The following is a 23,954-nucleotide window of genomic DNA, read 5'->3' on the forward strand; positions in this document are numbered from 1 at the left end:
GGTCTAATGGAATGGGACCCTGGTATTAAAAATCAGAGTGAGAATCCCCCCTTCCCACCATGTATCATTCGGAACCCTCTGCTGGCTTCTCCCTGACCCTCTCTCCAAGTTCCTTCCCAGACTTCCCCAGCTTTGGATTGGCTTGGGGGCGGGGGGCGTTTAAGACATGAATGGATTCTAAATCGGACCATTTCCAAGGGTCTTTAACACTTGTTTTGAGCTCCAAGTGGAGACCCCCGTCTCCTTACAAAGTGCCCCTCTCATTGCCCATCTCCACCCCTCCCCACGGCTGACGAAAGGAATGGCTGCAGAGGTGAGTCACCGGTTGGGGGAGGGGGAGCAGGAAAAGGGGGGGTGAGTGGCGGGGGTGGGGGTGGGGCGACGAAGCCCCTGCTCTTTCTCTCCCACACCTCCTAATGCCCTTCCCCTCCAGCCCTCATCCCTGGTTTTCCAAACCTTTCAACTCCGAGATCATGGTTCTGCTGAACCAACCTCACCTTCTCCTCCTACCCCTGGAATGCGTGAGAGACTCAGAAACCAGGACCAAGGTAGACAGGTCCCTAGACACCGGTCAGAGCACATATTTGGTGTCCCCTCCAGGTCCTCATCTTAGCTACGCCGTTTAAAGTTGTCTCTCCGTGTCATTAACCATCGTGCCATCCTCCTCCTCTCCCTAATCCTAGGAACCTGCCCCTTGGCTAGATCTTTTCCTGTGTAGAGGCATCAGAGTCTCGAAAGGTGGTTGATAGGGCTGGGGGATGCGGGGGAGTGTAGCTCAGTCAGTAGAGTGCTTGCCCAGCATACACAAAGCCCTGGGTTCAATCCCCAACACTGCGTAAACTGGGCACCGGGGAGCATATCTGTAATCCTAGCACTTAGGAGGGGGAGGCAGGATCAGACAGTCAAGGTCATCTTCAGTTAGTTATATAGTGAGTTGGTGGCCAGCCTGGGCTACTTGAGACCCTGCCTCAGAAACAACAAAACAAAACAACAACAGAGGGAGAAGTTATGAAGAACATCCGTCATCCCTGGGAGGGGAGGTGTATGACACATGAATGAGCTGAGCTAGGGACCAGGTAGGGGGTCAGACCTAGAAATGAAGTCGCCACGCCTGTCTGGTATCTGGGCCCACCTTGCCCATTGCCACCCTGTGATGACCAAGGGTCTTGAGATGTGAATTTATGAGCTGTTGCTTGGGTTTCCAAATAAGTAAGGATGGGGAGTTAGGGGTGATGGAGAAGTGGCGGAGGCTCCTAACAACCTGGGGTGAGGACTTGGGGGTCTGCAGACAAGTGGCTTCAGCTATGAGACGATTGCCCTGAGATCCATACGGTGAAGAAAGAAGAGAGGGGACAAGGGAGGTCCAGAGGAGTTCCCATAAGCATGGGCGCACACCAATAGACAGCAAAGGATCCCCAGAAAAGCACAAAGACACACACACATATATATACACGCTCAACGCACTAAGCCAGACACCAGATGTGGGTGCATCCAGAGACCCCAAACAGCACAGGTATGTGCTGACAGTCCTAAGAGGTTAGAATGTACATGGATGCACCCAGAGTCACGCAGGTGGTAAGAGAAGCCCCCTCCCCCCAACCCATTTAAACTGGAACCACATCTATCCAGCCTCAACCTGATTCACTTGCTTCTTCAAATTCCTTCTCTTTCTCTTCTCTGCTTTGGGTCTCTTTCATCTCTGTCCAGAGAAATGCACATACATGTACATGCACACGAGGGTGCTTACGTATGCACACGAACCCACAGGTATACGGTTCCTCTGGGTGTCTGTCTCCTTTCCCGGGGATCTCAAACTTAGAGATCTCCCCAGTCGCCCCTCTTTGGCAAGCTCTCTCCCCGACCCTCCTCTCTCGGAAGACTCTCCCCCACCTTCAGAGGTTGGAACCATCAGCTTTCTGAGTCATTTTCCTTAAGGAAGGTAATGCGACCCCCGTCCTCAGCCTGCTGCTCCTGGAAACCAGGCTGAGATGAAGGGAGATGGGAGGGGAAAGGGAAGGAGGGGACTCTAGACGGGCAGGCTCTGGGTAGTGGTGTGGGGGGGACTGTCAGGTGCTGCTGCTGCTGCTGCTGCTGCTGCTGCTGCTGCGGTGGTGGTGGTGGTGGTGGTGGTGGCGGTGGTGGTGGTGGTGGTATCTCCAGGCCCTTCTTCCTCCTTTCTATGGAACGCCTGCTGTCACCTTGGCTCTCAAGTTTGTTGGTTTTTTTTCTCCCCTTTAGCCTGATCCTTCAACCTGCTCCAGGTTCTATTCCCTTCCCCTGCCCCCATCTCCTCTTTCCTCTCTCACCCCACCTTTTTCTCCGCAGAGCTGATGGGTTCTCTTCTGGGAAAGTCAAGCCACTGATGGAAAGGAGAAGCCACTGCTGGTTATAGAGGGATAGCACGTGAGTGTGAGTGTGTGTGCGCGCGGGTGTGTGTGCGCGCGCGTGCCCGCGCGTGCGCGTGCCTGATTTAGGGGGCTCAGAATGAGGGTCGGTAGCGGGATGGGATGACGGAAGGGCTGACTCTGAAAGAGGCCCTGAGACCCTCCGCACACACACCCATCCCGGTTTCCAGCGTGTCGAGGTGCGGGGTGGGGGGGGGTGAGGCTCTGCGTGTGCCTACAAGCACCCCTGTGTCCGCAGCTCTTGTGTGTCTGGTGTGTGTCATTGTCACCCCCCCTTCCCTGCCCACGCCCCCGCACTGCTCTCCGCCTGCACCGCAGCCCCCTCCAGCCTCCCTCCCTCCCTCCTTCCCTCCCCTTCATTCCTGCAGTCACCGCTCCGGGGCCACCTTTCCCTCTCCTCTACCCCCTCCCCATTTCCGTCCTCCCATCCCACCCCCGCCCACGTCTGGTCTCCCTTCACCGGCCCCGGCTGCCTGATAGATTTTCTGCGCAATCTCTGCGTCATCGCCCCCCACTCCCGGAACCTCTAGTCGTCCAAGCCCCCAGCCCCAACCCCTCCGGGCAGGAGATACGGTCGAAGGGTCTGATGGCTGAGAGGGTCCATCTCTGACGTTGCACTGCACTCCCCGCCCCCCTCCGGCCGCGTTCAAGCCTCCCCGTTAAGCAGCAGAGAGGAATGGAGTTGAGTCACCCTCTCCACCTGCTCAACCCCCTCCCCACCTGGTCTGGTCTCGCCCTCCAAATGTCCTTGGGTGGGGGCTGTGGGGAGAGGGGAATAAGCAGAAGGGGGTGGGAGAGGTGGATTGGAAAGGGGGCACCACAGGGACCCCTGACAGGCACAGCAGAGCCCGCTGGCCAGAAGGACAGACACACCTTTTTCTCCACCCCCTCCAGACACGAACCGATCGTGAACAGACACGACCCAGAGGCACACACATCGTCAATCTTTTCCTTTTCCCTTCCAACTAGGACCCTTTCCAAGGTGATTACCCGAACCGCAATATCCACCCATCTGCCCTGGCCCTGGGCGGGCATCCCGCTCCGCAGATCCACCCCTCCTCTCGGGTTCGCGTCGTCCTTGGGCGTGCTCCCCATAGACCACGCTGTGGCGGAGTAGGGAGCCCGTCCCCCTCCCCAGCTTCCAAACCCCTACCGTCCCCCCAGCCAGTACTGATCTCTTACTGGCGCCCAGTTAGATGCTGGCGGTGCCCTCTTCCTATCCAATTCTGCTCAGCAACGCGGGCTGCGCCGCAAGTTGCTTTGTAACCCACCCTCCCGCCTTCTGGCTCCTCTGTACCCACCCTTCCATTCATTCTTCCATTCATTCATTCATCCTTTTCTCCTCGTCCCTCCTTCATTCATTCAGAGCCCCCTGCCCCGCCCGCCTCGACATTTCATTCATTCATTCATTCATTCATTTCCCGGAGCTCGGCTGGCGCACGCCCCTCTAGCCGAGGGCCTCACTGCGCAGGCGCAGGCCGGGAGCGACGCTCACCCTCCAATCACCGGACATCCACCATCCACCAGGCACCCGCCCGCTTCCCCATGAATGAACATTGACGTCAATGGGGCGGGGCGAGCCCACGTGACCCCGCGCGCTCCCCTTTATAAGGCGGCGGCGCGGGCGCTGTCCAGCGTGCTGAAGCCGGAGCGAGAGCGCAGCAGCTGACCCAGCGGAGCCCAGCTCCCAGGACGCCAGCCCTCGACCACCGCTCGCACTCCAGCCACGGAACGGAGCCAAGGCGGACGGGGCCCGGTCTTCCCCCTGTCCCGACCCTCCTCTCCACCTTCCGCCGTCGTGACACCGGCTGGTAAATACTCCGATGTCCATTCCTCCAACCCTCTTCAGTCGTGGGCGTGAAGGGAGGGTTTTCTCTCCGAGCGGGGTGTTGAGAGCACAGCGGGGTGCCCCCGAGAAGGGTCTTTGGTAAATGGGGGAGTCTCTGCTCTTCTGTCGCTGATGAAGTCGCCCACGCACCATCCGGGGAGTCCTGTGGGGAGGGAACAGATCCCCCCCCCCACCTCCCGCTTATCCTTGTACGCGGGCGCTGGCTGAGAGATGACTTGGGGAAGGGGGCGACAGGAGGCACTGGGTAGCCAGGGCGAGAACTGCGGGCGTTATTTCCCATTTGCACGACTCCAAAGATCGCCACATCTTTCTTGTTCTCTGCTAAACGTTTTCTCTTCGGGTAAGGTTGGAGAAATGAGGGAAACCCCGGATTTCCTGCTTAAAGGTGGGGGAAGGGAATGCAGAAATAGAAAGCGGGGAATTCTTACAGAAATCCTCTATTTCTTTGGCTTCTTCTATTTTTCAGTCTCTGGCAGCCCGTTGGTCATGAAAACCCTCACGTTGCCGGCATCCGTCCTCTTCTGCTTCCTTCTACTGATCCAGGGGTTGGGAGCAGCGCCCCCCGGGCGCTCCGATGCTTATCCTCCTCCCCTCGGCTCTGAGCATAAAGAGCAGGTAGCTGAGGACGCAGTGTCCCGGCCAAAGGATGGCAGCGCCCCAGAGGTCCGAGCCGCTCGGAATTCCGAGCCTCAGGACCAGGGAGAGCTCTTCCAGGGCGTGGATCCCCGGGCGCTGGCCGCGGTACTGTTGCAGGCACTGGACCGTCCGGCCTCGCCCCCGGCGGTCCCAGGAGGTTCCCAGCAGGGAGCACCCGAAGAAGCAGCAGAAGCTCTGTTAACCGAGTCCGTGCGCAGTCAGACCCATAGCCTCCCGGCACCAGAGATCCAAGCGCCCGCTGCGGCCCCCCCTCGCCCTCAGACTCAGGACAACGATCCCGAGGCCGACGACCGCTCAGAGGAGCTGGAGGCGCTAGCGTCCTTGCTCCAAGAACTTCGAGATTTCAGTCCGAGCAATGCTAAGCGCCAGCAAGAGACGGCCGCAGCAGAGACGGAAACCCGCACGCACACGCTGACCCGAGTCAATCTGGAGAGCCCCGGGCCAGAGCGCGTATGGCGCGCTTCCTGGGGAGAGTTCCAGGCGCGCGTCCCGGAGCGCGCTCCTCTGCCACCCCCTGTCCCTTCGCAATTCCAGGTTCGAATGCCCGAAAGTGCTCCCCTTCCCGAAACCCATCAGTTCGGGGAAGGAGTGACCTCCCCTAAAACACATCTAGGTGAGACTCTGACACCTTTATCCAAGGCGTACCAAAGCCTAGGTGGCCCCTTCCCCAAGGTGCGCCGCCTCGAGGGCTCACTGCTGGGCGGCTCTGAGGCTGGAGAGCGCCTGCTTCAACAAGGGCTGGCTCAGGTAGAGGCAGGGAGGAGACAGGCGGAGGCCACCCGGCAGGCCGCGGCGCAAGAAGAGCGGCTGGCCGACCTCGCCTCCGACCTGCTGCTCCAGTATCTGCTGCAGGGCGGAGCCCGGCAGCGCGATCTCGGGGGTCGAGGGCTGCAGGAGACGCAGCAAGAGCGGGAGAGCGAGAGGGAGGAGGAGGCGGAGCAGGAGAGACGCGGTGGTGGGGAGGACGAGATGGGGGAAGAGGATGAGGAGGCGGCGGAGGCGGAGGCGGAGGCAGAGGAGGCGGAGAGGGCGCGGCAGAACGCGCTCCTGTTCGCCGAGGAGGAGGAGGACGGGGAAGCCGGAGCCGAAGACAAGCGCTCCCAGGAGGAGGCGCCAGGCCATCGGCGGAAGGATGCTGAGGGGGCAGAGGAGGGCGGGGAAGAGGACGACGACGACGAGGAGATGGATCCGCAGACCATCGATAGCCTCATTGAACTGTCCACCAAACTCCACCTGCCAGCCGACGACGTGGTCAGCATCATCGAAGAGGTGGAGGAGAAACGGAAGCGGAAGAAGAACGCCCCTCCCGAGCCGGTGCCGCCCCCCCGGGCCGCCCCAGCCCCCACTCATGTCCGCTCCCCGCAGCCCCCACCTCCAGCCCCGGCCCGGGATGAGTTGCCGGACTGGAACGAAGTGCTCCCACCCTGGGATCGGGAGGAGGATGAGGTGTTTCCCCCGGGGCCCTACCACCCCTTCCCCAACTACATTCGGCCGCGGACACTGCAGCCACCCGCATCCTCCCGCCGCCGTCACTTCCACCACGCGCTGCCACCTGCGCGCCACCATCCCGACCTGGAGGCCCAGGCCCGGCGCGCGCAGGAGGAGGCGGACGCGGAGGAGCGCCGGCTGCAGGAGCAGGAGGAGCTGGAGAATTACATTGAGCACGTGCTGCTGCGCCGCCCGTGACCCGCCCCGGCCCCGCCCCCGCGCGCCCGCCCCAGGCTGGGCGCGCCACCACGCCCCCCCTCCGTGTCGCTCCTCCTCCCTCTCGGTGTTTGCATGCGCCCCGGCTCCGCCCCTCGGCTGCCGCCCGGCCCCGCCCCACGTGACCCCGCCCCGAGCTCTGCCGGGACCGGACCTGTCAGACGTTCCCCGGGTCTGCAGTCCAGAACTCCCCAAACTCACGGGCGATCCCGGGGCCATCCCAGGCGGGTGGGTGTTTTGTGCGAGTCCCCTTACACCCCCACTTCCTCCAGGGGCCTCGTCCCCATCTAGTATCTCCTGAGACTTCCCGATCCCCAACGGGAAAATCTGTTCTAATTAATCGTGTGAAGTGTCTGTCTCCCAGCCGTGGGGCCCCCGGAGCCTCCCCCTTCTCCAAATCGCTGTGAACTCACCCACTTCCTGCCCTTCTCTGTTGTAAATACCCCTCACGGAGGAAATAGTTTTGCTAAGAAATAAAAGTGACTATTTTATTAGGACTTTGTTTTCCGTTATTCACCCGACCCCTTGGGCCTGCTTGGTCCTCTCCAAGGGGCGGTGAGGGGAGCGCCAGTGTGATCCGGTTCTGGACTCTCTGACCAAAGCCAGGACTGGGTGGGAGAAAGGTGTGAAGCTGTACCTGGGAAGGGAATGATCTAGAAATATATCTACGAGGGAGCCCTACTTTGGGGCCGGTGAGATGGTTCATCGGGTAAAGGCACAGGTTGCCAAGCGTGACCTGAGTGTAACATTAGGGTTCTTTCCACATGATGGAAGGGGAAGGCTGACTACCACATGCCCACCATGGTACACCCGCCCACCCACCCACAAAATAAATGAATGTAATAAAAAAAAAACCACAACGAAATAGAACCTCTGCTCTCCACTACCGCCCTGTGCCGGAAGTTGAGTCATAATTGCTAGTGTTTGACCCACAGAAGAGTGGAATCCAACAAGAGCCCGGTGTTTGGTTGGAGCTATGGCTTAGTATGAATGCCTGCCTAGTACGCACTTGGCCCCTAGGTCTAGTCCCATAAAGTGAGTTCAGGGTCAGGAAAAAAAAAAAAAAAGAAACAATTGTCTGGGATGAGCAAGTTTCTAGAACGCAAAAGAAAAAAAGGTACCGCATAGGAGATGCTCCTTTTTGGGTATCTGGATAGCTTCCCCCACCCCAAGTCATCCATCCTTCTCTTCATGACTCCCTGAATTCCTAGAAGCTTGGGGAAGGAGCTGACCCACACACACCTTGTTTTTAGTCATTTCTCAGTTACCTCCCCAAACAAAAAGAGGCAAACAGGAAGGATTCCCACGGACATCTCAGAATAGAGAACCTAACGACCTCAGGGCTTGCCCTCCCCAGTTGTGTGTAGTCACATCAGTGTGCGAGATTCTTTGGGCTGCCAGACAGAGCAAAAGACAATCATTTAACCTTCAATTCCAGATAAGCAACAGATACCCCCACCCCCAGAATAACTCTTCATAGTGCATGGGACACGAGTACTAACTTATCTGTTGGGGCTGTGGCTGTGGCTGAGTGATAGAGCATTGACCTCGAACGAACGCGAGAGGGCCCGGGTTCTGATCCCTAGTACTGCAACGTACAAAATCAACACGTGGCTCGGCTGGTCCAGCGCTTGCCCAGCATGTATGAAGCATTTCATAGAACAGAGTGCTGCTGAACAACTGTAACCTCAGCATTTCTAGAGGTAGAGGCAGGAAGCTCAGAGATGCCAAGCTGATTCTCCCATCCTTACGGAGTTTGAGGCCGGCCTAGATTATGTGAGACCCTGATTCAAAATTTAAAGAAATGTCAAATGCATCTGTTGGGCTGGGGTGTGGTTGGCACATGCTTGTAATCCCAGCATCCAGAAGGCACAGGTAGCAGAATCATCCCTGAGATCCAGGTCACTCAGAGCTAGGCTGCAAAACCCTGTCTCGAAATACAAGACAAGACAGGGAACGTCTAAGAGCTCAGCAGGCAGAGTCTGCCTGGCGGGCACAAGGCCGTGGGGTTGACTATCCTAGGACACAGAACAAAACAATACAGCCAAACCTGCTGTCTAGCTGCCATCCAACTGGGTATCTTCTATTTTTAGCTTTTCTTCCTAACTATGACCACCCAGGTCCCAGGAAGACCCTAGCAGGAAGCTGCCCTTGACCTCGGGGTGGCTTCAACAAAGACAGAGAGGCAAGCCAAGTCCAGAAACACTTTTTCCTTTTATTTCAGAAGAAAGGAAATAAAGGCAGCCGCTTGGCCCACCCCACCCGCTTGGCTCCCGCCACATCCACGGTGTGGAGTGGAGGGGGGGGACAGGGCCAGTGTCCCAGAAAGCAGGCCCCTCCCCGAACCGTTCCTTCCCTCCGGGTGGCAAGGTTAGAAAAACATTAACTCGGTGGTTCCTTCCCTGGCTCTGGCTGGACACTGGAGCCCGGGAGGAAGTGGGGGCAGGGGAGGGAGAACCCCTCCCAGGCGGAGAAGCGGCCCTGGCTGGCTATGGGGAGGGGTGGAGGTAGGTTCTGGGGCCGAGGGGAGAAAAGAGCCCTGGGAACCTCTTCCCTTTAACCTGACGTATTTATATATTTACAGCGATCAAGGACGTGGGGAGGGCTGGAGGGGGGCTGGGCTTCACACGGGTTCTTCCAGGGAGGGGGACGAAAGCCACGGAGCACCCCATCCAGGTCACACTTTCCTGCCTTCTAGCTCCTAAGGCCTCCCCTGGGAAAGGCGGAGGGCGGAGGGAGGGAATGTTTGAATGAAGGGCTGGAGCCACAGCTCCTTCCAAAGAAGGTGAGGTGGCGGAGGAGAAGCAGCCAGCTCCCGCCCAGAGAAGGGGCGTGGGGGAGAGGTGGGAGACACAGCCCCCAAGGGCTGTCTCTTGTCTCGGCTTCCCCAGTTCCACGGGGACCCCGGGCTGGCTGACGGGGCTATGCCAGGCCCATCTCCTCCAGGACACTGCGCGGCGACTCATCCTCCTGAGACAAGACAAGGGTGACGCAGAGACACCAGGAAGGGCAGACGGGGTGGGCGAGATGAAGGGATCAGAGGCACAGACACACGTGGGGGTGGGTGGGAGAAGAGAAGCCGATGTGAGCCCAAGGCTGGAACGCTGTGAGCCCCCAGCGGAGGGGGGTCACAGGCCTCATGACACCACTGCCAGCACCCACGGTGGCAAGGAGAGGCGGAGGCCAGGTTCATCACCACCCAGGACCTAAAGCTCTGAGCTGGGGGAGCAGGGATTCGGCTTCAGAACCCAACGGGCAAGAAGCATGAGGCCGGGGCAGGAGGCAAAGGAACCCTGACTCCCAGGAGGCAGGCAGTGCGGACGCTTGGTCCGTGCCTTTCAGAGTGGCGAGGGCACTGGTATCAGACACTGGTACCAGGCTCCTCGGGGAAGGGAAGGTGGACTTCAGAGTGATGAGTCACTAGGGTCCAGTGACCGGGGGACACACACATGTGTGTGTGCACGTGTGTGTCAGGGAGTGAAGGGAACCTGGACCGGCGGGGTGACCTCAAGTTTCATTCCGCCACTTCTCCCCCTCGAGAGCTGACCAGCTTCTTCACTGGCCCCATCTCTCCCTCTCCTCAGAGCCGGCTCAAGCCGGCTTGCTTGTCACTGCGGAGTCCTGGTGACTCATCTTCCTGCACCAAGGCTCAGAGAAGCACAGCAGAGAGGGAGTGAGCAGCGTTGGGCAGAGGGGGGGTGCCGGACAGACCTCAGGAGAACTGACAGACACCCTCCAGGCCAGCCCCAAGCGCCCACAGCCACTGGCTCCCGAGCAACAGAGGGGTGTGCGTGTGCGTGTGCGTGTGCGTGTATACATGGTGTTCAAAGTGAGGGTTAGGCAAGGCGGGGGAGGCTGCTCAGTCACTAATGCCTCTGTCATGTAAGCATGGGGACCCAAGTTCACATCCCCAGCAGCCACATGAGAGCCTGGTGTGGAGGGGCGGGTCTGTGATCCAAATATTTGTGGGGATGGCGCTGAGAAAGGGAAGATCCCTGGCGCTCAGCGGCCAACCAGCTGGGCCGAATGGATGAGCTCTAGGTTCAGTGTGAGACCGTCTGAAAAATGGTTGAGGAAGAGACCCAATCTCAACCTTTGGCCTCTACATACACATGTGCATACACACACGCCTCACGTTACACATAGGAACAGAGACAGGCAAAGTGAGGATCAGGGCCCTAGGCTCCACCAGAGAGAGACAGAGACACAGAGACAGACAGAGACAGACAGAGACAGATAGGAAATCGAGGAAGAAAAGGCTTATCTACCATGAACCGCTCTCCAATCCTCTAAACAACCCTCATCATCAAGAGAATCGTGAAGCCAAAGGAGACTGGGCCAGATAAGACAGACATCTTGGGTCTTGGGGAGAGGACAGGGCTCAGATGAAAGAGGGAACCATCGGCAGCAGTGGGGGATGGGCCCACCCACCTCCTGCTCCAGGGGTTCAGGACTCAGGACAAGTTAGACAGCAGGCCGTGACGGGGGCCAGACGCCACAGGGAGGGGGCCCCACTCGTCGACGGGCAGGGTGTCCGGGGGAGGGGGAATCCCCTCGGCCACAGTCCTCCTCCTCCTCCTCACTGTCCCTGGCTCGTACCTCCTGCAGCAGGTCAGCCTGCTCAATGGCCTTAAGCACACTCTTCTTGGAGGTGTCCTGGACGTCCCCACCCATCAAAAACTCATCCAGGATAAAGTAGGCTTTCTCAAAGTTGAAGATGATGTCCAGCTCGCAGACCTGGGGGATGGGGGGAGAAGGCAGAGCTGAGCATCAAGGGGTACCCCTTCTTTCTTCCCTCTGCTTCCGGACCCTACACTCACTATGTAGCTGAGGCTATCCCAGACCGGTTCTCCCGCCACCACCTCCTAAACGCCAAGACTGTAAGCACGCGCCTCCACACCACACCACATGGGGCAGGCAAGGTCCTCAGGCAAGCACTCTACCAACCGAGTTACATCTCCAGCCCACAGTGAGTTCCTTCCGTGAATCTTAGATCCTCCCAGTCCTCAACTCTCAGTCCGCTGGTCTTTTTCTCCAGGCTGGCCTTGAGGTCTTAATCTTCCTGCCTCAGCCTGAGTGCTAGCACTATGGGCACAGGCCGCCATGCCTCCTCATTCTTTCATAGCTTGCCTCCTATTCTGGACGAGGAAATAGAAGTCTGTGGTTGCTGTTGCCTTTCTCTTAAAATCTCCAACGTGGTTTCTGCCAGACCCTGGGCTAGCCACTACCCTAGGCATTCTGGGGCAGAGGAGAGTATTATGGTCTTTGCTTTAGAAGACCCAAGGTGATCTCTGTTAATACGAAATTAGCTGTGCACATCATGGAACATCTATGAGCCTCAGTTTCCCCAGCCAAAAAAGGAGATGGTAACACTGACTCCTTGGATAGATGAAGAACAAGCCAGAGACCCTCAAAAGGCATGTGGGGTGGGGTGGGTCTCTTATCTCAGCTATGCAGGAAGCTGAGGCAGAAGACTGGCTTCCTGGGCTACGGAGTGAGTTCAAGGTCAGCTTGGGCAACTTGGTGAGACCCTGCCTCAAAATAAAAAGTAAAAAAGAGAGTGAGGATATACCTCAGTGGTAGAGCACAAAATAACTTGATGTGTGAGGCCTAAGTACGATGTCTAGGCATCACAAAATCAATCAGTCAATCAATCAATCAGTCAATCAATCAATCAGTCAATCAATCAATCCAGTCCGGGAACGTAGCTCAGTTGGCTGAACGCTTGCTGTGGTGGTTTGAACAAGAATGGTCCCCACAGGCTCAGATATTTGAACTCTTAGTCACCAGGCAGAAGAACTGCTTGAAAGGATTGGAAGGATTAAGAGGTGTGGCCTTTTTGGAGGACATGTGTCACTGGAGATGGGCTTTGAGGTTTCAAAAGCACATGCCAAACCCAGAGTATCTCCCTCCCTCCCTCCCTCTCTCTCTCCCTCCCTCCCTCCCTCTCTCTCTCCCTCCCTCCCTCCCTCTCTCTCTGGATCAGGATGTAGCTGGTTCTCTCAGCTACTGCTCCACCACCTGCCTGCAGCCACCATGCCCCACCCCACCCCATGATGATAATGGACCGAACCTCTGAAACTGTAAGCGAGCCCCCAATTAAATGTTTTCTCTTATAATAGCTGCTTTGGTCATAAAGCCTTTTCACAGCATTAGAACAGTAACTAAGACACTTCTCCCAAAACCATATAAACTGGGTGTGGTGGCCGTACCTGTGACCCCAGAACTCAGGAGGTAGAGGTAAGAGAACCAGAAGACCAAGGTCACCCTCAGCTGCACACTGAGATGGAGACCATCTTAGGATACATACATGCTATTCTGTCTTAAAAACAAAGAAAAGGAGCCGGGCGGTGGTGGCACACGACCTGGGAGGCAGAGGCAGAGGCAGGTGGATCTCTGAGTTCAAGGCCAGCCTGGTCTACAGAGCGAGTTCCAGGACAGCCAGGGACACACAGAGAAACCCTGATTGAACCTCTCACCTCCTACAAAACAACAACAAAATGGGCTGGCCAGATGCACTAGTAAGTAAAGGCACTTGTCACATAAGCCTGACAAGCAGAGTTCAAGGCCCTAGGACTTACGCGGGGGCGGAAGGAGAGAACTCCCTCCACAGAGCTGTCCTCTTGCTTCCTACGCATGCCATGGCAAGCACGCCCCCCACCCCGGTAGTCACAATATTAAAATACGGTAACGAGATGGCTCTCTGGGTAGGGACGCTCGCTGCCAAGCTGGAGGTCGGTTGATAGCCAGGACCCACACGGCAGAAGGAGAAAACAGATTTTCAAAAGTTGTCCTTTGACCTCCACATTCCTGAGTGGGGCTGACCATCTCCAAGTAAATAAATGTAATTAAAAACAGACAAAAAAGGACAGCTCTGGCGAGCACACAGTAATAGCAGGCGTGCAGTCCTGGGTTCAATCCCCGGTACCAACAAAAGAAATCAACTCAAGTAGAGCCCAAGCCTGCTCCCCGCCCCCAAGGCAGGGTTTCTGCGTAGCCCCGGCAATCCTGAGACTCGCTCTGTGTAGACCAGGCTGGCCTCAAACTCAGAGATGCCTCTGCCTCCCGAATGCTGGGGTTAAAGGCATGCGCCACCACTGCCCCGCCTCCCAACTGGGCTTTGTACGTCATTACCCGCGTTATGTATTACGGAGGCATTCCGATTCTGTATCTAAGGTCTGCACTATCTGTCAAAACCCAGGCCACACCCCACATAAATTCATTCAGAATCTCTGGGAGATTGGGCTCTGGCTATCATTTTTTTTTTTTAATATTCTAGATTTATTTATTTTATGTGCAGGAGTGTTTTGTCTGCATGTATGTATATGTACCACCTGCTTGCCTCAGGCACGAGGAGCTGGGTCCCCAGGACCCATGTAAAAAAGTTAAAAGTAATGGCGCTTATTTATAATCCCAGTACAGGGGAGGTGGAGACAGACAGGGGATGGGGAGACAGACAGACAGACAGACAGACAGGGGAGGTGGAGACAGACAGACAGGGGAGGTGGAGACAGACAGACAGACAGGGGAGGTGGAGACAGACAGACAGATCCCCAAGCTGAGCTGAACCAAGGAGTTCCAGGCCAGTGAGAGACCCTGCCTCCTCCACAAACAGAAAACACCAAAACAAACAAACAAAAACCTCACAAACAAGCAAGCGAAAACCAAACCAAGGCGGGAGCTGGAGAGATGGCTCATACTGTCCTTGCAGAGGACCTGAGTCCAATTCCCCCCACCCGTGTGTGTGTGTGTGTGTGTGTGTGTGTGTGTGTGTGTGTGTGTGTGTGTGTCGGCTCATGACCACCTGTGACTCCAGTCCCAGGGAATCCGATGACCTCTGCAGGCACCTGCACTCACATGCACACGCCTAGACAGACACACATACATAGAGATAAAAAATAAAATGAGCTGGGTGGCAATGGCACACGCCTTTAATCCAGCACATGGGAGGGAGGCAGAAGCAGGCTGATCTCTGTGAGTTCAAGGCCAGAGCAAATTCCAGCTTCACAGAGAAACTCTGCCTAGAAAAACCAAAATAAATAAAATGAATCTTTTCAAAAAAAAAAAAAAAAAGTGGGTGATGGTGGTGAATGCCTTTAATCCCAGCACTCGGGAGGCAGAGACAGGCGGATCTCTATGAGTTTGAGGCCAGCCTGGGCTACAGAGAGTTCCAGGACAGGCACCAAAACTACACAGAGAAACCCTGTCTCGGGGAAAAAAAAAAAAAAAAAAGAGAGAGAGAGATAGAAAGGAAAAAAGAAAAGAAATTCCATCAAGGAGGAGGGTGCCGGAGGAACACCATGAGTTTGTCCTCTGGCCTCTCCATGCACATATGCGCACACATACACACACACACACTCATTCTCTCTCTCCAGAATATTCCAATACAATGCCAAGGTCAGGAACCCCTATAAAGCGAGAACTTGGTCTCTGCCATTGCCAGTCTGTCTCCCGATACTGCCACCCCCTCCGCCTCACGCAGAGCTCTACCCACTGAGGTATACCCCCAAGCTGATTAAGGGCCACAGCTAATAGGCTTAGAGCTTAAAAGGGGAGATTAATTACGGTCCCTGTGCCCCAACACCACCTCCCCACTGAGACTTCCAGGGCAGGGACTGGATGAGTCTTTCTTTTAAGGCTTGGCAGGAAGATGGAGTTGCCTGGCAGGGAAACCAGGGTTCGTGGGGAGACGTACGCTGCCAAAGTACTTGTCCAGGAGCTCCACGTAACGGTGGATCAGCTCCAGTGTGATCAGCTCATTGTCTTGACCTTCGATGGCGCAGCAGAAATAGAGACTGGCGTATCTGGAGAGGAAACCGAGAGACAGAGTTAGGAGCTGGCTTCGGGACCTTGGAGCTGCAGGTCCAACCTGCCCGCCAGCCTGAGGTCCTCCGATAGTACACAGACATGGTGGTCCCAGCGGGTACCAAGACTAACGCTTTTCAGACTGTGAGCGTGCTTCAGAAACACACAAGTTTCATTCCATTTCCTCTCTTCTCGCCAGCTGACCCGCCCGGTTGGACTCAGCCGAAATCTGAGCCAGTTTACACGCTTGCTCAGAGCAGAAGGAACTAGAAAGGGAGGGTGTGGGAACGTGGGCGTGTGGATTGGGAAAAGTGGGGTGAGGCCTCAGTGTGGTGAATGAGACTGGGAGGGACCTGTATGTGGGCAGGGGAGTCTTCGGGGTACACGTGCAAGAGGCTGTGTCAGAAAACCAAGAAGGAAGCAATAACTGAGAAGAACTCAGAAGTAAAGGGAAGAGGGGATTCCTGACCAGCCTGCAGATTCCTCAGCTCCTCGGAACTCTCCCGACTTCAAAGAGAGTTAGTTATTTCCCAGCCATTTTAACCCAGTCACCTCTTATAGACAACTTTGAGGTCCCTCCACTCCAGGAAGCTGCACATCTTGGGCTTTCGAGCCAGGACGACCTGCATGAGCTCTCGGACCATCTTCTTCCTCTCCTTGTCTGAGGTGGCCAGGTACCATTTTTGCAGCCGGAGTTTCCCCTGCCGGCTGAACAGGAGCATGAATCGCATCTGGAAGGGAGGAAGGACCAGAGCTGAGGGACAGACATTCATCGCTACCTTCTTCAAAACTTCTGTCCCAGATGTCAACGCTGGGTAGAGAAGAATGTTTTTCCTGAGGGAAAGTCAAAGATTTTCCTGCCTGCGGTTTGAGTTCGAATCCTGGCTCTACTAGCTGAGTACAACGTCAGGCCAGGCAGCTCAATTGGTTCAGCTGCTTGCTACCAAGCCTGACGACCGGAGGTCAATACCCATGACCCCATGATCCACATTACAGAAGAGAACTGACGCCCACGAGCCGTCCTCTAACCTCTACACTCACACTGTGGCAAGCACCCACCTTGCCCACACACATATGATAAAATAAATAAACATAAAAACATTTTAGTGTGTGTGTGTGTGTGTGTGTGTGTGGTTTCAGAAGACAGCTTTTGGGAGAGGGTTCTCTCCTACCATGTGAGCCCCAGGGATCAAATTGAGATTCTCAGTCTTGGCAGCAAGCGCCTCTCCGCACTGAGCCATCTTATTGTCTTTGAAACTTAGTTTCTTTACCCACAAGATAGAAACAATAAAGTTACTTTCCTTATAGAATTCTTTTAAGATTTCTCTTTCTCCTTATTTTTTAAAGATATTTAACTTTGTGTGTTGGAAATAGTCACGTGAATGCCTGTTGGATCCCCCAGGACAAGGGTTACAGATGGTTGTGAGCCGCCATGGGGGTGACGGGAATCGAGCCCAGGTCCTCTGCAAGAACAACACATGCCCTTAAGCCCGGAGCCGTCTCTCCAGCCCGGTTTTAATCATGTGGAAGTGTGGGTTGTGTGTCTACACAGCCGGGAGCCGCACCTGAGAGCAGGTGCCCATGGAGGCCAGAGGCATCACATCTGCCGGATCTGGAGGATCTGGAGTTACAGACGGTCGGTCGGAGCAGCCTGGCACAGTGTGGGGAACTGAGCTGGGTTCCGGAAGAGCAGCCAGTGCTCCCAATGGCTGAGCCATCCGTCCCCCTCTCCTCCCCTAAGGAATTCTTAAATGAGTTAATTCATGGGGGTGCGTAGCACACAGTAGGCCCTACAACATGCTAGGTGCTGTTATTCCCTGACCTCCTGTTTCCTAAGCTTGTTTCCCATGAGGAATAAGATGCCTGCCCTCATGACAAGAGATGTCAACAGACTACAGTTCTACTAATGTTCCTTCTAGACCCCATACCTCAGAGAGGTCGGGTCTCTACCCATCCTGCCATAAGGCCTCAGATGCCCCGTGACCTACGGCCTCTCCATGCCAGTCCCATGCTTGTTGACAGTCTTGTCTGTATCGCACATATATCTGAATTGCACTTGGTACAGGGACATTCAGGTCTTGCCCTCTGCCATCCACACATTTGGATCCTAGTGCTGGCTTTCTTTCCATTTTTTTTAAAATGTTATTTTATATTGGGGGGAAGGCACCCGTGTGCCACAACCCACATGTGGAGTTCAGAGGACAACTTTGTGGAGTCAGTTCTCTCCTTCCACCATGAGGGTCCCAGGGACTGAACTCAGGTTGGCAGGTACAAGCTGAGCCATCTCTCTGGCCCTCTTTTCTTTCTCTTTCTTTTTTTGAGGCAGTGTTTCATGTAGCTCATGCTGACTGACCTAAATTCCCTATGTAGCCCAGGCTGCCCTTGATTTCCTGATCCTCCTGCTTCTACCTCCTGAGTGCCAGGGTTACAGGTGTGTGCTAAAAGGCCTGACCTTTCATCCCAGACACCAGATCCCCCAGTCCCTCACTGAGGGTCCGGTCACCCAGATGGCTCTCCTAGGGAATGTCTGAGGAATAAAGAGCAAGCAGAGTCCTCACAGCTCTGTGGATCTAGTTTTTCCCCAGGTGCAGGGGTTCCTGATTCCATATCCTGAACTCAGTTCCCAGCAAACAGATCTGTGAACATGGCCAGGGCTGGAATCTCTGGGTGTGTGCGGCACTTCCAGCTTATAAATGAAAAGGAACAAAGACCCCAGAAACTAGGGGCGGGGGCTGGTGGGGGGACAGGGACTGGGAAGAACTGAGAAAGCCGCGTGCGGCTAAGCTACAGAGGTGATAACTACAGCAGGAAGACGGAAGGCCTGGGTTCCGGAAAAGAAACTGGATTGGGGAGGGTGCAAGCCGGGAATGCCGAAGTCGGGGAGTCCTCCAGTCCTAGGTCCCCCGGCTGCGAACACCGGAGCCCACCCGAGCTGCAACTCGGAGCGAGCTCGGTCGAGGCGCAGGAGGTGAACTCCGGAGACCCGGAAACCGTCCCCTCCCACACGGTTCTCCCCGGTCCCGGGCCTCCTGGGGAGGGGATTCGGCGCCCTGCGACCCTCCGGAGCGACCCCGGCGCCCCCTCCTCGTGTGCCTTCCCCTGCAGCAGTGACCGGGGCCGTCTCGAGGACCGAACCCCGCGCCCCGAGCGCCGCGCCCTGCTCGGGACGGTCCCGCCACCCTCCAGCCCAGTCCCCTCTCTCTCCCCGCCCCTGTCCCGAGTGCCATTTCCAGCTCCCGAGGTCGGCTCGCCCCGGCCGCTCCGGGAAGTGGATCCTCGGCGGACCGCAGGGAAGACAGGACGACTCCCACCACAGGCGGGCCCCCCCTCTCCTCCGGACCCCCGCAGGTACAGCCCACGCCCCTCGGGTCCCCGTCCCCTCCCTCCCAGCACAGCCTACCATCCTGCAGCCTCCGGCCCGGCACGTCCCTCTCCGGCCACCGTAGGCGCCAGCTCCACTCCCCGTCCGATTCTTTTCTTTTCCCTCCCTCTCCGCCTGAAAGCCCCGCCCCTCCCGGGCCTCGCCGGCTGCCTCGAGCGGCCGCACTGCGCAGGCGCCAACGCTGCCGCGGTGCACCCCCCCACCCCCACCCCCCTCCCATCCCACCCGGCGCGCGGGCGGGGCTGGAGGCGGAGAAGCGGAAACCATGGCAACCAGGTCCTTGACTTCGGCTTTGCAGAAGCTCGGTCGCCATGGTAACAAGGCTGCCTTGGTGGGTTGATTGGAGGATGGGAAGGGGGGGTCGGGGGACAATGAAGGGCCTCGAGCTGGGGAGCATTTGTGGGGGGGGGAAGGCGGGAAAAGGGTGAGAGGTGAGCCAGGAGGGATGATGCGGGGAGCTGATCACCGAGGGGGAGCACGGGTCGCTAGAAGAGGAGGAATGATCTGGAAAACGCGGGTCCAAGGTGGCGGCGGGGCCGCACGAGGGAAAGACAGAGGGGAGCAGAGGTCGAGAGCAGCCCGGGGCGACATAACAGTACCCTGTCCCCCAAACACACAAGGCGGTGTGGCGGTGCACACCTGAGATTCCAGCCGTTGGACGGCAGCCACAGCAGCAGCTCGTGGCCCAAGCCCAGCTCAGCCAAGTGGCGTGGTCGAGACCACCCCAGGCTACAAGCCCGTCTCAAGCACAGTGAAACCGAACAGTGCGGGTGTGACCGCTCCGATCATACAGCTGGTCCCCCAAACCCAAGGTGAGAGGACGTAACGGACTCCTGCAAGTTGTCCCCTGACACCCCCACAATCGAGCACCCTGGCGTGTGCACGCTCCCACACGGCACGCTCCCGAGCAACACAAAATACATATATGAAATGTAATCTTGAAACTAAAACACCAGGTAGTGGTGGCCCACGCCTTTAATCCCAGCCCTTGGGAGCCAGAGGCAGGCGGATCTCTGTGAGTTCGAGGCCAGCCTGGTCTACAGAGTGAGTTCCAGGACAGGCACCAAAACTACACAGAGAACTTTGTCTCAAAAAAAAAAAAAAAAAAAAAAACCCCAACAACAAACAAACAAACAAAAAAAAAAAAACCAAACAAACATATATAGTCGTGCGTACAAGTGATGGTTTACACTTGTAATACTAGAGTTTGGAAAGTAGAGGCAGACAGATCAGGATCACCAGTTCAAAGTTATCTTTGGCTACATAACAAGTTCACAGTCTGGGCTGAGACGCTATGTCAAAAACAAAACCAAACAACGACAGAACAGCCAAACAAACAGCAAAACTACACACACACACACACACACACACACACACACACACACAAATCATATTAGCCAGGCATCATTGTACGTGCCTGTAATCTGATCCCTGGGGAGGCAGAGGCAAGAGGATTGGTCAAGAGAGTTCAAGGCCAGCCTAGGCTATGTAAAGAGAGAAGCTGTCTTAATAATAAATAAATAAGTAAAAACAAACAGCAACAACAAACCCCCAATTCAAAACAAAACAAAAAGAGCGTGGGTCAACATTAAAATGCAACCGATGTAAATGACACCTAAATGTGAACTCAAAAAGAATTGTAGCAGGAGCTTCTAGCGGTCTCTCCCTCTCCATTTCCCTCTCCCTTTCTTGTCTCTCTCTCCACTAAAGAGGTGTGGATGTGAGGGAAACACTCAGTGTGTTTAGGCTGAAGGTTTAAAACCACACTCACCCTTTATCCTCTGGAGATGGCACCCCAAGTCTCCCAGGCGACTCCTGAAGCCTCAGACTGTGTGAAATCATCTACTGAAGTTTTCCTATACCTATAATAAAGCTTAATTTATAAATTATGCACAGAATGAACCTAAGGACCAAAATAACAATAAGGACTAAAGATAGGAGCTGGAGAGGTGGCTTGGCGGTTAAGAGCAGGTACTGCACTTGGAGGGGACCCTAGTTCAGGTCCCAGTGTCCCCAGTGGGTGACTCACAAGTGCCTCTAATTCCAGCTCCAGGGATCCAGCACCTACTTCTGGCCTTCGGGGTCATCTTCACATCTGCATGCGTGTGCCCATACATAGACACACATGAATAGAAATTAAAAAATAAATATTACAAAGCCCACGTGCTGAAGTGGAACAGTTATGACAATGTGTTGCCATGGAGTTATCGCCCTCGCTACTTTTGTGCTTCGGAGTCTCTCAGCAGAACACGCGGTATTTCAACGCAGGCGCTGGGCTCAGTCTGACAACCAAGATGGCCACTGAGTAATGAACGTGTGAGTACTGGACAATGAGACGATGTGGGACGGGGGAGTCCCTAAGAATGGCATTCGATTCAGAGCTCTCGACCTGGGGCAGGGCATGTGGCTCAGCTGGCAGAGGGCTGGCTCGCCCGTGTGAAATCCTGGGTTCTGCCCCCAGCACAGCACACCTCGGGTGAAGCGGTGAACGCCTGTCATCCCAGCCCTTGGGTGGTGGAGGCAGGAGGATCAGGGGTTGAAAATCGTTTCTCTCTATATAGCTAGGTCAGGGCCAGCCTCGGGTACATCAGACGCTGTCAGACAAAAAAAAAAAAAAAAAAAAAAGGCCAGTGAGATGACTGAGCAGGTAAAGGCATTTGTCCCCAAGCCCTGACCTGAGTTTGATTCCTGGAACCTGTGTCGTGGAAGGAAAACCTGGTGCCCACAAGTTGTCTTCTGATCATCCATGCCCCGGCAAGTGCACACACACAATAAATAAACAAGTAAATAAATGTATAATAAGGCAGAATGGCGGCAGCGGTGGCATACGCCTTTAATCCCAGCACTTGGGAGGCAGATCTCTGAGTTCGAGGCCAGCCTTGGTCTACAGAGCAAGATCCAGGGCAGATACCAAAACTACACAGAGAAACCCTGTCTTGGAAATATATGTATATTAAAAATAAATAGGAAGCTTGTGGATTGTTTACTTCTGGGTATTTGCATTTAATATTTTTGGGTTACAGTTGACTTTAGGGAACTGAAACTACAAAGACTTTAACTGAATAAGGTTGGGGGCAAGGAACAACTGTATTTAAAAAAATTGTTTTTATTTTTAAATTGTGTGTGTGTGTGTGTGTGTGTCTGTCTGTCTGTCTATGTATGTGGGTATGCTCATGTGAGTATGGGTTAGAGGCAGTTGTAGGCTTCCCGATGTGGGTGCTGGGGACTGAACTCGGGTCCTCTATAAATGCTCTTGACAGCAAAGCCTTCTCTCCAGCCCTGTGTTTTATTATTATCACATATTTTATTGTAATTTTTAGACAGAATCTCATTATGTACCCATGGCTAGCCTGGAATTCACTCTGTAGCCCAGGCTGGCCTTAAACTCACAGAGATCCGCCTGGCTCTGCCTCCTGAGTTGTGGGATTCAAGGCGTGTGCCACCACTGCCCGGCTTGTCTTTAACTCTTACTAAGCTGCCTCAGTATAGGTGAGCCATTCAACTTGCCCTCTCCTTATTTTTTTTTAAATTATTTATTTTTATTTTATGTGCAATGGTGTTTTTGCCTGTACATATGTCTGTGTGAGGGTGTCGGATCCTCTGGAACTGGAGTCACAGACAGTCACCATGTGGGTGCTGGGAATTGACCCTATGGCCTCTGGAAGAGCAGCCGGTGCTCTTAACTGCAGGACCATCTCTCCAGCCCCCTCCATCTTTTTATTTAAAAAAAAAAAAAAAAAAACCAAAGGGTTGGGCTGGAGAGCGGCTCCGTGGTTAAGAGTGCTGACTGCTGTTTGAGCAGATCCAGGTTCGGGTCCCAGTACCCACACTGGGTTCACCACCACTTGTAACTCCAGCTCTACAGGATCTGACACCCTCTGGCCTCTTCGGGCACCACGTATGTACATAGTACACATAGACTCATGCAGGAACATACACACGTATACACATAAAAATAAATAGAGTTTTCTAAAGTGAAGGATTGGCAAGATGGCTCAATGGGTAAAGACATCTGCAGGCATAAAATAAATAAATAAAAGGTCTTTTTAAAAAAAAGACCGTTTAGCTGGGCGGTGGTAGTGCACACCTTTAATCCCAGGACTCGGGAGGCAGAGGCAGGCGGATCTCTGTGAGTTTGAGGCCAGCCTGGGCTACAGAGCGAGATACAGGAAAGGCACAAAGCTACACAGAGAAACCCTGTCTCGAAAAACCAAAAAAAAAGAAAAAGAAAGAAAAGAAAAAAGACAGTTTAATGAGTAAAAGTACCTGCTACCAAGCCTGATAACTTGAATTTGATTCCCACCCAAACAGTGGAAGAATAAATAGTAATAAACTCATAGTGTGTACTCTCTCTCCTTCTCCTCTGCTCTCTGGAGTAGAGGTATGGACACACGCGATTCTCACATACAGTTCCCATGAACCTCCACTCATATTATGGCAAGTTCATACTCCCTGTCTCTGTCTCTGTCTCTGTCTCTGTCTCTCTCTCTCTCTCTCTCTCTCTCACACACACACACAGGCACACACAAATAAACATTAAAGAAAGAGGAGAACAGAGCCAGCCAACAGACTGCTAAGTTTGGAAGCTCCAGAGATACAAGCCCCTACACTCCCTGGAAAGCTGAGAAATCCTAGAATTCCTCATCGCACTTTGCTTAACTGCGGAAAAGAGGCGATTCACAAGAGAATTGTCTGGAAGATAGGTGTTGCCGACCCGGCTCGCTAGGTGTGGAAGCTGGCCATTGTTCCTGTGTGGTTTGCCTATCTTGTCTTTCCACCTAGAAGATGGGAGAGCAGCAAGATCCTGAAGGGGGGAATGGGAGGTGACAGCCCCATTACCTGTTCGCCTCCTGCGCCAGGCATGTAGCTCAGTATGCTGCTTGGCTGATAAGAATGAAACCCTGGGTTTGACCCCCAGTGCCTAGTATAAACAGCTGTAGCTGCACACACTTGTAATCCCAGCACTGGAGAGGGAGAGACAGGAGGTTCAGGAATTCCAAGTATTTAGATGCTAGACAGTGAGTTCAAGGTCAGCTTTGGGCTATGTGAGGTTTTGTATCCAAAGCAAAACAAACAACAAGATAACAAAACAAACAGGAGGAGGAGGAGGGGAGGAAGAAGAAGAAGAAGAAGAAAGAAGAAGAAGAAGAAG

The 23,954-nt window shown here is 54.8% G+C and overlaps 2 protein-coding genes and 1 long non-coding RNA gene across 3 annotated transcripts; 2 read left to right on the forward strand and 1 right to left on the reverse strand.

The window, feature by feature from the left end:
* The first annotated feature begins 4,740 nt into the window (after positions 1 to 4,740).
* Positions 4,741 to 7,112, forward strand: Vgf (VGF nerve growth factor inducible). Its single transcript, XM_016001654.3, has one exon. It carries the CDS (start codon positions 4,741 to 4,743, stop codon positions 6,595 to 6,597), a length of 1,857 nt encoding a protein of 618 aa, XP_015857140.2. The 3' UTR covers positions 6,598 to 7,112.
* A 1,698-nt stretch (positions 7,113 to 8,810) lies between these two features.
* On the reverse strand, positions 8,811 to 18,929 carry Ap1s1 (adaptor related protein complex 1 subunit sigma 1). The gene is made up of 5 exons (XM_006971251.4): positions 18,821 to 18,929; positions 15,973 to 16,151; positions 15,311 to 15,419; positions 11,215 to 11,352; positions 8,811 to 9,585 (listed from the first exon to the last, which is right to left on the reverse strand). Exons 1-5 carry the CDS (start codon positions 18,821 to 18,823, stop codon positions 9,538 to 9,540), a joined length of 477 nt encoding a protein of 158 aa, XP_006971313.1. The 5' UTR covers positions 18,824 to 18,929; the 3' UTR covers positions 8,811 to 9,537.
* A 294-nt stretch (positions 18,930 to 19,223) lies between these two features.
* On the forward strand, positions 19,224 to 20,964 carry LOC121825294 (uncharacterized). Its single transcript, XR_006067440.1, has 2 exons — positions 19,224 to 19,614; positions 20,850 to 20,964. It is a non-coding gene; the product is annotated as an uncharacterized LOC121825294 (long non-coding RNA).
* The last annotated feature ends 2,990 nt before the right edge of the window (positions 20,965 to 23,954 follow it).

The sequence above is a fragment of the Peromyscus maniculatus genome, chromosome 23 (assembly GCF_049852395.1).
Source record: "Peromyscus maniculatus bairdii isolate BWxNUB_F1_BW_parent chromosome 23, HU_Pman_BW_mat_3.1, whole genome shotgun sequence".
NCBI classification, from domain to species: Eukaryota; Metazoa; Chordata; class Mammalia; order Rodentia; family Cricetidae; genus Peromyscus; species Peromyscus maniculatus.

Excerpts from the sequence above, each read along its gene's own strand:
- Vgf (XM_016001654.3), top strand. The coding sequence starts at position 4,741 with ATGAAAACCCTCACGTTGCCGGCATCCGTCCTCTTCTGCTTCCTTCTA.
- Ap1s1 (XM_006971251.4), bottom strand. Across the intron at positions 15,420-15,972 it reads CTCAAAGTTGTCTATAAGAG|ATACGCCAGTCTCTATTTCT; the intron begins GTGACTGGGTTA and ends TTTCCTCTCCAG. Across the intron at positions 9,586-11,214 it reads AGGCTGACCTGCTGCAGGAG|GAGGATGAGTCGCCGCGCAG; the intron begins GTACGAGCCAGG and ends GTCTTGTCTCAG.